We start from the raw sequence: 15207 nt of genomic DNA, 5'->3' as shown, positions 1-15207 counted from the left end.
GTCAGAACACAGACTGGAAGTGAGATGTCATTTGTTGCTGTAAAAGCACACAGTCAATTTTCCCAGGAATTGAAGTTAGGGATCACTTTTCACTACTGTACCTGGACAATTGAAATCTGTGGAAGTTGATGGAACTTTTCAGGATTATGCCCTTAGTACCTCCATATACATATAAATGTACCCTGTGTCCTTCATCTTCCTCCTTACATCTTGTTTGTTATCCCCATGAGATTGGACGTGTTTAGGTCCATTCAATACTGCAGTTTATGGAACAGGAATTACCTAATGGTACACTGAAGTCTTTAACTACTTTTTGCACATGCCTGATGGTTGCTTATACTGAGGCCTTACACTCATATGGCAGTGTAAAGAATCCTTTAAAATGAGTGGAAGAGGTCCCCAGAGAAGACTCTTTGTGCAGATCACTTCCCTAGCTAGCATAGAGCTGGTATAAGAGCTATATTGTGACCCTGTTCCCAGCCCCTGGTGTTGGGGAGTATTGGGGGCATAGCCAAAGTGTATAGTGCAGTTGCTGCTATTTGCTTTCCAAGGACTACTGGAAGCAACCGTGGCTGCTTTAACTTGCATGGAGACCGGCGTGGTCAGGCTAGCTCCTGTATGACTGTAGAATACAAGGAGTACAAAGGTGACTTAAATAGAACTTTATCCCTCAATTTCAGTGCAGAAGAATAATTGAGATTCCCTCCCAAAGCTTCTGGAGGAAAAGATACAGGGCCTTGGGCAGCAGATGGAGTCATTGTAAGGAGTCACAGAACTTCAGGAGGAACAAAAGAAGGAACTGGGAAATATAAGTTAAAATTGTAATGGGGCAGTTCTGGAGGAGCAAGAAAGTCTGAAATAAATATATGGTAACTAGGAAGAGTAGTACGAAGTGCACAGTGCAAACCACTGTGAAGCATTCCAACTTACGATATTCTTCCCTTGAATAGAAGGCAGAAGACTAGCAGGAACAGAACCGCTAGAATAGATCAATAACCTAACCAAAGACTCAGTAAAGCTGCATTTTATTCTTTGTTCTGCGACAGCCTTTCTGTGGGGCCTTAGGCAAGCAATTGAGTCAACTCTCTGACTCATTTCTCAATCTTTAAAATGAAGGTTCTACTTACCAATTTCACAGAAGTTGTTGTGAAGCTAAATTTAGTTATGTTTGTGAGGTGCTCAAATACTGTAGTAGTCTTTTCTATGATGATCAGTATCAATAATTAGTGAGCTTTATGAGAATATGTTACAGTGTTCCTAGGGAAGAGATAGAAGTCTCATTGTTTAGGACATTTAAAACTAGGCTGGACAAAAACATTAGAAAAAAATACTGTACTAGATCAATTTTATATTGGTAAAGAGAGGGACTTGAAAGTCTCTTTTCCATCTCATTCTTTTAGTAATAACTTAGTGAGTTTTTTTCAGTATGCTACATATCTGCTCTTTGCATGAAAATAAAACAATGTACTTTAAGTGTGTGTGTATGCAGTAGGAGAAAGGAGAAGAACTTTAAAACATCAGTGCTGACCACTGTTTTTTCCTCCTGAACTTTTTAGCTATACATACATCTGCTATGGATATGCTGGGAGGAGCTGGTGTGGAACAGCAATGCAGAAAAACTGATATCCTTGCAGATGCTGCATATTGCATTTTAACAAAACCAAAAAGTTTCACAGGAAACTTCGTTATTGATGAAAATTTGCTGAGAGAAGAAGGAATTAAGAATTTTGATGTATATGCAGTTGCACCAGGTAAGAAAGGACATAACGTTAAGAAAGGAAATAAGCTACAAGTAAGTTTATAATCCGTTCTTCTGCTAGTGACTTGTGGATTTTAGTCTCATGGTACCCTTCTGCATTCCTAGAAACAGTTGGCCCAATCTTCCAGAGCCTCCACCCATGAAACTTCCACTAACTAAATATCAATTAATGAAAGGAAAATGCTTCCATGTCACTGACTTATGCAACCTGTTATTCCTCAGCCTGTGATTTCTCTCCCCTCAGGCCCCTTCTGCTTTTTCTCTTCAATGAAAGATTTTCCATTACGACTCCACAAGACTTCTAGTTCTGTTTTACACCCATTGGAGAACAGACCCAAATCTAAGTAAAATCTGTCTCTAAGACAAAATATTAGGTACCTGACTTTCCCTTGCTACTGACTTTTGCTTTCCAGAAGCTGTACAGTACCTATTTAGAAGCCTAGACTTTGTTTAATACTGATACAAAAATAGATTATTATTTTTGCTGTTTTCACTTTACTCACAATTTTTATTTATTTTATTTTAGGTCATCCATTGCTACCAGACTTTTTTCTAGATGTTGATCCTGATACTCTAGCTATGAAAATGGAAGCACATGGTAAGAAATTAAAGTACTTACATCAGATTCATTCACTAAGCTAATTTCCAGTGATGAAGCTGAAACATAAAGGTTGTTAAATATATTTCCTTCCAAGAACGCATGTAAGATACTTGGGGGGGGGGGGGGGAATGATTTCTCAGTGTATGTGTGTGTCCTTGTTTGTGTTCGTCCTTGACAGGACCTTCACTGTTTCTGAGAATTTTGCCTTACCTTAAAAATTAAAAGCGGGAAGCACTCTTCATAGGTCTGAGTTTTGGGGGGAAATCGGGGACATCAGTGCTTCCTGGAAAAAGAAATAAACAGTCAAAAGCATACTTCTCAGAAATCTTTTGTGATCTGCCTCACCTAATTGTATACCCTTCAGTATAATAATTATAGGTAACTTCCACATTCACATAGATGTAATTGTCACCCTGGTTGGAACTGTAACCCTCTTTTTGGGAAATCTTATACTCTCTTCAAAAACTGACATTTTCCTAGTTAACCAAAATAAAATCACCAAAATGAAGCTACAGTTTCTGCAGCAATGTCAAGAAAGGGGCAGCGGCACAGTGCAGGAGGAAGAAAAGGTGAGAGAGATCAGCTTCCTTTCCCTCAAATACCATTTGGGTTTGGGGAAGGTGCACTGGATTAGGAGCTCGAGATGATGAGTTCAAGGGTGACCTGTCTCCTATGTGTCATAATTCTATGGGTTTCACAGCCCTTTTTACTGAGTAAGACATGAAGTATCATTTCCCTGCTCCTCATTTTACAGATGAGATGACTGAGTAGCTGAGAAGTTGCTTAAAAAGATCACCTCTGGCAGAGATGGGAATAGAACCCAGGTCTCTATTCTAGCAGAACCAAGTCTTATCCACTTAAGTCATATTCCCTTTCAGAAACATTAGGCTAAACGTATGTGCTTGTTTATACTGTCTGTAAAATGGAGTTTCTCCTATGTACCCACCTCTGTAAAGCAACGCAAAACAAGCAGATGACTACTAGAGTCTATAAAAGTATGATTGCATACTGTTCTGCAGGATGGCCTTATGGTTAAGGCACTGGAGTGGCATCCAGGATAATTGTGTGGTTTATTTTTTTGTTTTCCTTTCTCCCAGCTCTGCCACAGACGTCTTAGATGATGGTAGTCATTTAAGCCACAGTTTTCAGAGGCAATATTATTTGTTAGTCTTTAGTTGTTTCTGTAATTTGAGTAATCTGAAAATGATTAAAATGTTGTATATATGCTTTTAAAAAAGCAAACTTTACATAAGAAAACAATGAGCAAGAACAAATCACTTCAGAGAATATTCAGAACTATTTTATCACTCAGCTAACTTAATATAGAATTAATTTTATAAAATATTTTAAAAAAACACTATGCAACCTAATATTCAGTATAAATTACAAATAAAATCCACTTAGTTAAACACTTCTATTGTGCTTAATGTATACGTATCTACTAATCAAAACTCTGACCATCAGTATGGTAGGAGGATGGATCAATTTACATCTTACAAGCCTTCTTGATAACTGACAGCTGAAACATACTGTGCACACACATACTTTATGCAAAATACATTACTGTTTTGCCTGTGTTGCAGTAATTGCCCTGATTCAATACATACAGCAAGTTTTCAGATGACACTAAACTGGGAGGAGTGGTAGATACGCTGGAGGGTAGGGATAGGATACAGAGGGACCTAGACAAATTTGAGTATTAAACCAAAAGAAATCTGATGAGGTTCAACAAGGACAAGTGCCGAGTCCTGCACTTAGGATGGAAGAATCCCATGCACTGCTACAGAATAGGGACCAAATGGCTAGGTATCAGTTCTGCAGAAAAGGACCTAGAGGTGGACGAGAAGATACATATGAGTCAACAGTGTGTCCTTGTTTCCAAGAAGGCTAACAGCATTTTGAGCTATATAAGTAGGAGCATTGCCAGCAGATCGAGGGACATGATCATTCCCCTCTATTTAGCATTGGTGAGGCCTCATCTGGAGTACTGTGTCCCATTTTGGGCCCCACACCACAAGAAGGATGTGGAAAAGTTGGAAAGAGTCGAGCGGAAGGCAACAAAAATGATTAGGGGGCTGGAGCACATGTTTTATGAGGAGAGGCTGAGGGAACTGGGATTATTTAGTCTGCAGAAGAGAAGAATGAGAGGGGATTTGATAGCTGCTTTCAACTACCTGAAAGGGGGTTCCAAAGAGGATGGATCTATATTGTTCTCAGTGGTACCAGATAATAGAACGAGGAGTAATGGTCTCAAGTTGCTGTGGGGGAGGTTTAGGTTGGATATAAGGAAAAACTTTTTCACTAGGAGGGTGGTGAAGCACTGGAATGCTTAAGGAGGTGGTAGAATTTCCTTCCTTAGAGGTTTTTAAGGTCAGGCTTGACAAAGCCCTGGCTGGAATGATTTAGTGGAGGATTGGTCATACTTTGAGCAGGGGGTTGAACTAGATGATCTGCTGAGATCCCTTCCAACCCTGATATTCTATGGTTCTATAATACATAACCATTTAAAAGAAAGCATAGAAAATAATGTTAGTATTGTATAATGTTACACTCTTTACATAGAGTTTGTTGTAAATAAATTGTGTAAAGATCAGAATTAAGATTTAATTCAATTTGTTACTGGGGTGGGGGGAGAGCGTTCTGTGTGCATGTATGGGAGGTGAAATATGAACCATAGAATCATAGAAATGTAGGACTGGCAGAGTCCTTGAGAGGTTATCTAGGCCAGTGATTCTCAACCTTTCTGGGCTCATTTGTAAATGTTTATGGTCCATTGCAACCCAGCAAATAGTCTGGGGGTGGAGGCCCTGGGGTGGTTTCATTTGGGTCCTGCCCTCCTACCCCACCAGAGGGGAGGGTTGGGTCCTGCCTGGCACTTACCCCACAGTGTCAGCTCCTGCAGCTCTTGTGCTGTGGGGCTGGCTGGGCTTGGCTCTGTGCTCCACACGTTGCAACCTCCAGAGTTGCAGTGCTGCTCAGGTTTGTCCCTATCCTTGGATTGGACCCAATTTGTGTGAGTGGAGTTGTGACCTGGCTTATAGAGTTGCAGTGCCCTCTCTCAAATTTGGCATACCCAAACTTTTGTCATTATGATGGCTGGGCAAAACCTGAGTGGCACTGGGACCCCAGAGCAGTGTTTCTCAGGACAAACTTTTTGGTGGCTTCAGAGTGCGGCCACCAACTCTTGTTGGTGGCCATTTTCACACCTTTTCCCTAAAATTCTTAATTAGTTTTAAGAAAAACAAACAAATATGCACATATACACGTCCAAATCATTTTAATTTATTTATTGATAGCTAGTAAGTCTGTTGTAAAAAGTGTTAACATACAAATATCACTTTTCACAGCAGACTTATTCAGCCCTGCCAAGCCTGGGGAGAAATTAAGCCCTGGATGAGGGATTAGGGGAGGCAGGTGGGGCTAGACCTGAGCCCTGCCACTTGAGCCTAAGGCCTGTCACGGTGCAGCTGGAGCCTGGGACTGGAGCCCAAAGTCCTGCTGCCAGAGCCCACCACCTCAGGACTGAAGCTCAAAGCCTGAGCCCCACAGCCCTTGGGAAGGTGGGGAACTCACCGGCTGCCTGCTCCTCAAGCATTGTCCCCCAGGTGTCTCCAGAGGGGGGCAGGGCCCAATCCCTGCTGGCAGCCCCAGCAACAAACACCAAGGTGGTGCATCCTGGAGCAACAGGGAGAGGGAAGAGCTGTTACTACACACAGACAACCCAGGGCGCTGTGGACACAAGAAAAGCTGTGGCCACCAGGGCCGCATTTGAGAAACACTGCCCCAGAGTTTGGAGTGCCTGGAGCAGAGAGGAGAGCCCAGCCAGTCCTGTGGGAAAGGAGCCACCACGCGACCCTTTGAAACATTCTGCCAACTCAATTTTATGTCCCAACCCATGAGTTGAGACACCCTGATGTAGTCCATCCCATCCCTATCCATCCCTTATTTTGAGGCAGGACCAATATAGCTACGCCGTCCCTCAGTGGGGCGTGGGTCATCACAGTCTAAGCTTCAGTTCTCTATCCCCTTCCTAATATCCACGTTGACTAAAAATGCACTTTTCAGCCTTAATTCTAAATTAGCAAATTCTTTTTGTTTGGCAGTTGATAAAATATATTTCCTCAGTCTTAAGATCTAGAATGCTGTTGATGTTTTAAAATGCAGTAGATACTTTTAAACAGATTTTTCTAGCACGATGTTGTAAAAAAGTATCTACTTCATTCAGTGGACAAAAACCCGTCTTCTAGGTGCTTCTCCAGTGTTCAGAGAGGGGAAGAAAATAGAATCAGCCAAGCCTGAAGGCCCTGATGGAGCCAAGCCTGAAGGCCACGATGGAACCAAGTCTGAAGGCCTCGATGGAGCTGAATCTGCTGCGGTTAAGCCTTTGGGACCTGTTGAAGAAACATTTAAAATTATTAAGGGAGCAATCAGTGAAGATGTTGTAAGGTCTACCCAGGGTGTTTATCTGTTTGAACTATCTGGTAAGGAAGACTTTCTTCTATTAAATCTTCACCTACAAATTTACAGTGAAATACCTTCAGCATTTGCACAGAGAAATACTTCATTCTTAGTTTGTCCAAAGGTACAGTGAGTGAAGAGGTTTTTTGTTTGACACCTTGAAGAATGTGGACACACGACCCCTTACCTTCCGTTTATGAAACATTAAACCATTTAAATTACCATAACACTATTATCATAATTAATGTCTTATTACACAGTTGACATCAAGAAAAGTTATCTCATAGATGGTCAGAAGTTAGGCACAAACCTTGTGTTTGAAGTGCTGTAAACTATTTCCATTGTTCTTGTTTGTAGGTGACGAAGGAGGGACTTGGTACATTGATCTTAAGAACAAAGCTGGGAGTGCAGGAATTGGAGAACCACCTGTGAAAGTAGATGTGGTTATGAGCATGTCTAGTGGTGACTTTGTAAAAATGTTTTCAGGTGAGTAACAAAAGGTTTTTACCAAAGTTGAGCCAGTTTTATTACTGTTTAGAATTATTCAAATGACTAATTGATAATTAGATATTTCTCTCGTTATATGTTCTCATAACCAGATGAATCTTAGGCTTTTGGTAGCGCTAGTGAAAAAATATTCCCTTGATCTCTCTCCATCCCTTCACTTGTTCTGGTCTGAAAATATAAAGCGTGGTGCTATCTTCATGTCACTGAAATCTTAACAGCTAGTTCAGACACTCTGACTTTCCTTACCAACTTTTAAGATGTTTGACAAAGGACTCAATAGGTCCATTGATCTTTCTACAGGGTCCCCTCCAGGCCCAGATCACCTCTCTAAAATTTTACATGCTTACAGTGTGCGAGTATAATGTGTCAACAAAGTGCACAAAATTAGTTTTGTTCCAATGCACTGATATCAAATGCACACTCCAGCACTTGTTTTTAAGTGGTATTAAGTGATTAAAAAGTAGTTTCTATTAAGTGTTTGTAGTCTAAAACTAAACTTTAGCTAATGCTGAATAATTGAGATCAATTTTAACTACAGAGGTTGGTAGCAAAATAAGTTAGTGCATTTGTGTCTCCGACCCCTGGAGACTTGAGTTCAAAATACTCAGCTCAAGTAAGACTGCTATTCTTAATCTAGTCCTTGTTTGGTCATATAACAAAGCCACAATGTTCTGCTGCACTCTGGCATTGTTAGCAGGCCCAGAATAGGGCTAACAGGAAGCGTATTGGTGAGAAGGAACTGAAAATACTTTTGGAAAGGAAAAATTTCTCCACAGGTTTTTTAAATTGTAGTTGGATGCTGTATTATATGACACTTTTTCCAGTTTTATTACTCCTTGAAATAACTATTAACATTCATAAATATTCAAAAGAGACAGAGTCAAAATCAGAAATTCATCACATACAAAACTGTACATCAGTCAAAGTCCACAAACAATCACCATAGACTTGTTGGCTCAAAAAGGGGAGTATCTCTTAAGCCCTGATTCATCAGTCCATTCCTGTTCAGTGAAAACTTCAGCACATACTTAAGTTTTTATAGGTTCTGAGAATTAATAGAGTCTTTTAGTGATATGTTGTCCTCAGTCAATCTATACTACTTTTCATTTTCCTGATAACATTTTATTCCCTTTTTTTAGGTAAACTAAAGCCAACCATGGCCTTCATGTCAGGAAAACTGAAAATTAAAGGTAACATGGCCTTAGCAATGAAGTTGGAAAAAATGATGACTCAGTTCAGCTCCAAACTGTGAGGGGAAGGCGTATTGTGTGGAACATTGTCCTTTAATAAAAATGTAACACTGTTTGTTGTTTAAAACACTAACCCTGTCCTTTTTTGGATGTATTATGAAAAATATGGAATTGACCTGATGAAATGTGGAATTGCTAGAGGAAGAATAACTTGCCATTATTCTAATTAGGACAACAGATCCATCATATGGCATCACGTTCAGGTCTCTTCTTCCTCTCCACTGGGGTCTTGCACTCTGTGTGGGTCTGGAGGGTATTTCCATTTCTTCTTTAGGCTCCTCCTTGACTTTGAGACTTCCATGTCCCAATCATCATTTTCCTAATGAAGGAGGCTTATAGTGGATTTTCATCAAGCTACTCAGTTGCACTGAGGAGCAGTAAAATAGAGTGAAGGTGACCGCAGGTGTTTTCTTTCTTCAAGGGCTATAAACTCTCTCTCCTGTGCTGGAGGAGATTGGAATCAGTTAACCATAATAACCTTGCAGGGCTATATGATTAGTAGTCTAACAATTTAAAATTATTTACACTTTTTTTTTTCTTATGCGCTCAATATAAAAATCTGAATTGCTGTTTTGAGAGTGTACCTTTTTATGTTTTAAAGAAATTTTCTATACTAAACCTTTTACTGTGGAAACTGATTTCTGCTAAAGAGTTCTAAAACTTCTAAGCCAAACTCAGGAACTCTTAGTAAAAGTATACTAATAAAAAAATACACTAAAAGCCTTTGTGGCTAGGTGCCTAAATAATTCAATCAAATAGCAATGTTTTTTACAGATAATATTTTCAATATAAGTGATTTGTTGCTGGAAACTATTCCTGCCAAGTTGTACTCAAATTAATTGAAATTAACAGCAGTATTTTCTATCATGTTTGCTCATGCACTCTGTCTAGAAGTGCCAAATAAGGAACAATTTTGTTTATTTTGAATATCTTGCTATTATAATTAAAAGAAATAAAGGTATTGACAGAATTCTGATCTTCAAGGAAAAATTGCCTTCATGAAAGAACTTTATTAACTAAGAACACTTTGTTACAATAAAAATATTAAGTGCATTCTGAAATTTCCTGATAGAAGAAAATATTTCACAAATCTCAAATGAACACACATGTTCATGGAGCGTGTTTCTAACCCCTTTCATACAAACTTGCAGAAGGTTGAACAGAGCAATGAGTCCAAGCTATGGGAGCAAGATTTCTTGTATTTCTTCTCCATCAACCCCATGTCCTTAAAATTTCTACCTTATGAGGCCATAACCCTAGGGGAAGTGTTGTAAGCAAGACATGGAAAGTCATTCTTTGCTGATTAGGCCTCAACTGGCTTATTGTGTCCTGTTCTGGGAGCCCCATTTAGGAAAGATGTGGACAAATTGGAGATACTCCAGAGAAGAGCAACAGAAATGATTAAAGGTTTAGAAAACATGACCTGTGAGGGAAGATTGAAAAAATTGAGTTTGTTTAGTTTGGAGAAGAGAAATCAGAAGGGATATGATAACAATTTTCAAGTACATAAAGGGTCATTACCAGGAGGAGAGAGAAAAATTGTTCTCCTTAACCTCTGAGGATAGGACAAGAAGCAATGGACCTTAATTTACAGCAAAGGGGGTTTAGGTTGGACATTAAAACAACTTCCTAACTGTTGGGTGGTTACGCACTGGAATAAATTGCCTAGAGAGGTTGTGGAATCTTTGTCACTGGAGATTTTTAAGAGCAGGTTAGACGAACACCTGTCAGGGACGGTTTAGATAATACTTAGTCCTGCCAAGTGTGCAGCAGACTGGACTAGATGACCTCTCAGGGTTCTTCCAGTCCTATGATTCTGTAGGTACCATAAGCAAACTAGGGAAATGGGATCTAGATGAAATTACTATAAGGCAGGCGCACAACTGCTTGACAGACTGTACTCAAGAAGAGTTATCAATGGTTTGCTGTCAAAATAGGAGGTTGTATCTAGTGCTGGTCCCAGTCCTGAGTCCAGTACTATTCACTATTTTAAAAAATGACTTGGATAATGGAGTGGAGAATATGCTTATAAAATTTGCAGATGACATCAAGCTGGGAGGGGTTGCAAGCACTTTGAAAGACAGGATTAGAATTAAAAATGACTCACAAACCTGGAGAATTGGTCTGAATTCAGCAGGAGAAAATTCAGTAAAGCAGTGGTTCTCAACTTATTACACATTGTGGAGTGTCCAGCTTCCTGGCCTGGACCCCTGCCATGCAGCTGCCACCGGACCTTTCAGGGCTGGCTGCCTGCCCTGGACTCTGCGGGGCTGGCTGGCAGCCCCGGACTCCAGGGGGTGGGCCAGCTGCTCCAATCCCAAACCCCACCACATGGGGCTGGCAGCCATGCAGCTGCCCCAGATCCCAGAGTTTGCAGGGCGAGCCGACTGACCCGCAGCTTGCGTGGCTGGGCAGCGGCAGCTCTGGACCCTGCCATGTGGAGTGGGCTAGCTGCACTGGCTCCCTGCCATGCGGCTGCCCTGGGGTTGACTGGCAGCTCCAGACCCCGCCACGCAGGGCTGAATAGGAGCCTCTAAGCCCAGACTCCCATCATGTGGGGAGAGCCGGCAGCCATGCCCCAGCCATGCTGCGTGACAGGGCAGCCTGGACCCCTCTCCATCGGGCAGCCAGAAAGCTGGTGGGATCCTAGCCTGTGGGCTGCCCTTTAGCACACAGCTCAGCTGGGCCGCAGCTGTGCACTGAGAACCACTGCAATAAAGACAAGTGTAAAGTACTTCACTTAGGAAGGAAAAATCAAATGCACAACTATAAAATGGGGAATAACTGGCTAGATCAGGGATAGGCAACCTATGGCACATGTGCCAAAGGTGGCATGTGAGCTAATTTTCAGTGGTACTTGCACTGCCTGGGTCCTGGCCACTGGTCTGGGAGGGCGCTGCATTTTAATTTAATCTTAAATTAAGCTGCTTAAACATTTTAAAAACCTCATTTACTTTACATACAACAATTATTTAGTTATATATTATAGACTTGTAGAAAGAGACCTAAAAACATGGAAATGTATTACTGGCATGCGAATCCTTAAATGAGAGTCAATAAATAAGGACTCAGCACACCACTTCTGAAAGGTTGTTGACCCCTGGGCTAGATGGTAGTACTGCTACACATTTCTAACACTGATCCTTCTTTTATGGTATCTAAAAATAGTCAGTCCTGCCTAGAATATGGGGCAAGTGTACTAGAGAACCAGTGTACCAGAGAACCAGAGAGCACAGCCGCTCCATGTCAGATCCCGCAGAAATGATGAGCTGCATGCCATTCTAGGGGGGTGTCCCTGCAACAACCCCACCCATTGCTTCCTTCCTCCCCCAACCTTCCTGGGCTACCGTGGCAGTGTCCCCCCCATTTGTGTCATGGAGTTATAAAGAATGCAGGACTAAGAAACACTGACTTGTTAGTGAGATAAAATGAGAGGGAGGCAGCCTCCAGCTGCTATGATAGTCCAGGCAGGACATTAAGCAGTGTGGAGGAGAGGAGCTCAGCATACCGCTGCTATGATAGTCCAGGCAGTACAGAATCTTTTCTTTACACATGAAAGGGAGGGGGCTGATGGAGCTCAGCCCCCAGTTGCTATGAAGAGGACGGTTACCAGCCGTTCTGTACCATCTACTGGGACTGACTGGGAATCATTCCTATTTTTACCCAGGCTCTCCCAGCCAGCCTCACCTGAGGCCAGCCAGGAGCACTCGGGCTCAGGACAAGGACGGCTACCAGTCCTTCTGCACTGTACCGTCTGCCACCAGGGAGGGGTGGAGAGAGGATACTACTGTTTACTGCTTCAGCACCGTGTATACCAGCAGCATGCAGTATATATAGGGTGACATTAAAAAGTCAAGAAACAATTTTTCCCCGTTTCTATCACAGAGGGGGATGGGGGGTAAATTGATGAGATAGACCCTGAACCACCCCGGACAATGTGTTTGACCCTACAGGCATTGGGAGCTCAGCCAAGAATGAAAATGATTTTTGGAGACTCTGGGGACTGGGGGATATCTGGAGTCCTCAGTACCCCCTCCCTCCCTCCATGAATGTCCATTTGATTCTTTGGCTTTCCGTTACGCATGTCACACAGCATTGTGCTGTGGACTCTGTATCATAGCCTGGAGATTTTTTTGCTTTGGCATTTCATCTTCTGTAATGGAGCTCTGATAGAACAGATTTGTCTCCCCATACAGCAGTCAGATCCAGTATCTCCCGCACGGTCCATGCTGGAGCTCTTTTTGGATTTGGGACTGCATCGCCGCCCGTGCTGATCAGAGCTCCATGCTGGGCAAACAGGAAATGCAATTCAAAAGTTCGCGGGGCTTTTCCTGTCTACCTGGCCAATGCATCCGAGTTCAGATTGCTGTCCAGTGCGGTCACAGTGGAGCACTGTGGGATACCGCCCGGAGGCCAATACCATTGATTTGCGGCCACACTAACTCTAATCCGATATGGTAATACCGATTTTAGCGCTACTCCTCTCGTTGGGGTGGAGTACAGAAACCGATTTAAAGAGCCCTTTATATCGATATAAAGGGCCTCGTGTGGACGGGTACAGCATGAAATCGGTTTAATGCTGCTAAAATCAATTTAAAAACGTAGTGTAGACCAGGCCCCAGCGTGAGACCCTGGGGTCTTATTTGTGAGTGTTCAACATTTGTGCACCTGCAGCTGCAATCCATGGGAGCTGTGCTTTAAACATAAGAAGTGCAATATAATGCTAAGTGCTGTGAAAAATCACATCGAAGGCATCGCAAATTGTACCCCCAACATTAGAATGTGTTCTATTCGTTGTGGCTCAGTTCCCATCCGTAAAATTGGGATGATACTATCTCACTTCGCAGGGTATTGTGAAAACCATGTGTGTAAAGCACTTAAATACTCTAATTTCAAGCACCGTAAAAATGTCCATGAGGAAATGAATAACTAATAAAGAGAAGGGTTTGAATAGTGTTCAGTGCATGGGGCTTAGGGCCACATATTGAACAATGAAGAGAAAATATGTTAAATAGCTGCTCAAGTGAGCACTGATTATCCTTTGCACTAAATGAGGAAGAGGTCCTGTGGGAAAAAAATTATCCAATTATATAAAGACTGTCATAATGCACAGGCACTGAATTAAGGTTGAACAGATGATCATAATTCTGGCACTTCCTAATCTTTGAATGCTTGATTTTTTATTTATTTTTTGTATCATTAATGCTCTTTTAATGTGTGTGTGATTTTCTAGGTTTTTTTTAAAAAAGCAAACTGAAAAACAGTAATTGCTTTGTATGGGATCATATTGACACCCAAGGGCTGGAGCCTTCATATCCTCAGCCCAGAGCTCTGCCACTTGAGTTAGCAGAGCACCCAAAAGCAGTAGTAGGTTGTCCTGCATCTGGACCAGCTGCTAGAGGCAGAAGGGGAATGAGGCATACCCTTTGCTAGTGGGTTTCAGTTGTTTGCTGACAGCAAAGGAATATTGATATTCAGAAATCACAGGTTCTATCCTAGGCTTGAGGGGAGTGTTCTCTAGTGGTTTCAGATCCTTCTGAGCCTGTCCTGTCATACGTCCCCTGCCTCCTCATTCTTTCTCAGTCTCCTGCCAGGCTCCTTGTCCCAGTCTGCTCCCTCTGCCTTGCCCCCCATGTTGGCCCTTGTATTCTCTGCAATTGCCTCCGACTGTTTTCTCCTCCACAGTGCCTGGGCCCAGCAGAGGGAGCAAAGGAGATACAGCTTCCCTGTTTTTAATTCCACTGTCTGGCACCACAATGGTCACTGGGAGCAGGATTTTCCAGGGAATTGGAGCAAGCTCCATACAAAAGGAATCTTTGCAGAAGCTAACTGCCAAACCCTAAGAAGTTTTCATTGAGCATTTGTAAACCATGATTTATTTTTTGTAGATGAATGAGTTGGCCAGATTTGGGTGCTTTTTCATGGGAGCAGCCAAAGGCACATCCCAGTTACAAAGTTCAAGTCCCTGCTCCGAAGCATGAAGGTACTAGAGCTTCTCAGTGAGATGGTTGTAAGGATTTTTTTAAATATGGATAAAATATGTTTTGCCCTCTTCTCATTCTCAGAAATGACTGAACCATTCGTGCTGAAGCTTTTGAAAATAATTCAGCCTAAGGCTGATACCTGGCATGGAAAACTTCAGGCCAAATGGGTAAAGTTTGTCAAAGTTTAGAAGCCTCCGAGAACAGGATTTTATAACGCAAAATGTTGGGCAATGTAAACTAAAGGTGGTTCTACCAGCTCTGCATAGAATAAAATGTTGATATTTTTTAAAATTAATTAAATACAAAAAAAATCATTCCCCCCCCCTTTTTGTATGGTAATAAAAAACTCCAGACCTGTTCGTTCTTTGTTCAATGCCTGGAGAGAGCCCTTAGATGTATACTTTCCTATGGTTTCACATTTTTAATACATTTAGAGCAGACCTCTGTAAGCCTTTTTTAAAAAAAGTGAATACATTTATTTTCAAATAAGCTGTGAAATAAACCTCTTCAGAGAGATTATCTCTGCTGTGAACAATGATAGATTTTCATGAAAGCTTTTTGTAACTTTCTTATGCATGTGGTGTTTGTGTGTTCTGACCTTTTATGTTTGTTTCAGACAGAATAGCTTTGACGTTTTGAGATGTACCA

The 15207-nt window shown here is 41.7% G+C and overlaps 1 protein-coding gene across 1 annotated transcript in view; it reads left to right on the top strand.

Annotated features, from left to right (window-relative positions):
* HSDL2 (hydroxysteroid dehydrogenase like 2) overlaps positions 1-9551 on the top strand; it is a 29015-nt gene extending 19464 nt beyond the window's left edge. Inside the window, exons 7-11 of the mRNA XM_030567357.1 lie at positions 1557-1751; positions 2286-2357; positions 6608-6841; positions 7176-7304; positions 8465-9551. Coding sequence (XP_030423217.1) covers positions 1557-1751; positions 2286-2357; positions 6608-6841; positions 7176-7304; positions 8465-8577 — 743 coding nt within the window. The 3' untranslated portion in view covers positions 8578-9551. The remainder of the gene's footprint in view (positions 1-1556; positions 1752-2285; positions 2358-6607; positions 6842-7175; positions 7305-8464) is intronic.
* Positions 9552-15207: the final 5656 nt, after the last annotated feature.

This window comes from Gopherus evgoodei, chromosome 6 (genome assembly GCF_007399415.2).
Source record: "Gopherus evgoodei ecotype Sinaloan lineage chromosome 6, rGopEvg1_v1.p, whole genome shotgun sequence".
Classification (NCBI taxonomy): domain Eukaryota; kingdom Metazoa; phylum Chordata; order Testudines; family Testudinidae; genus Gopherus; species Gopherus evgoodei.
The sequence above is the reverse complement of the archived record's forward strand: the minus strand, read 5'-3'. Positions and strand labels throughout refer to the sequence as shown.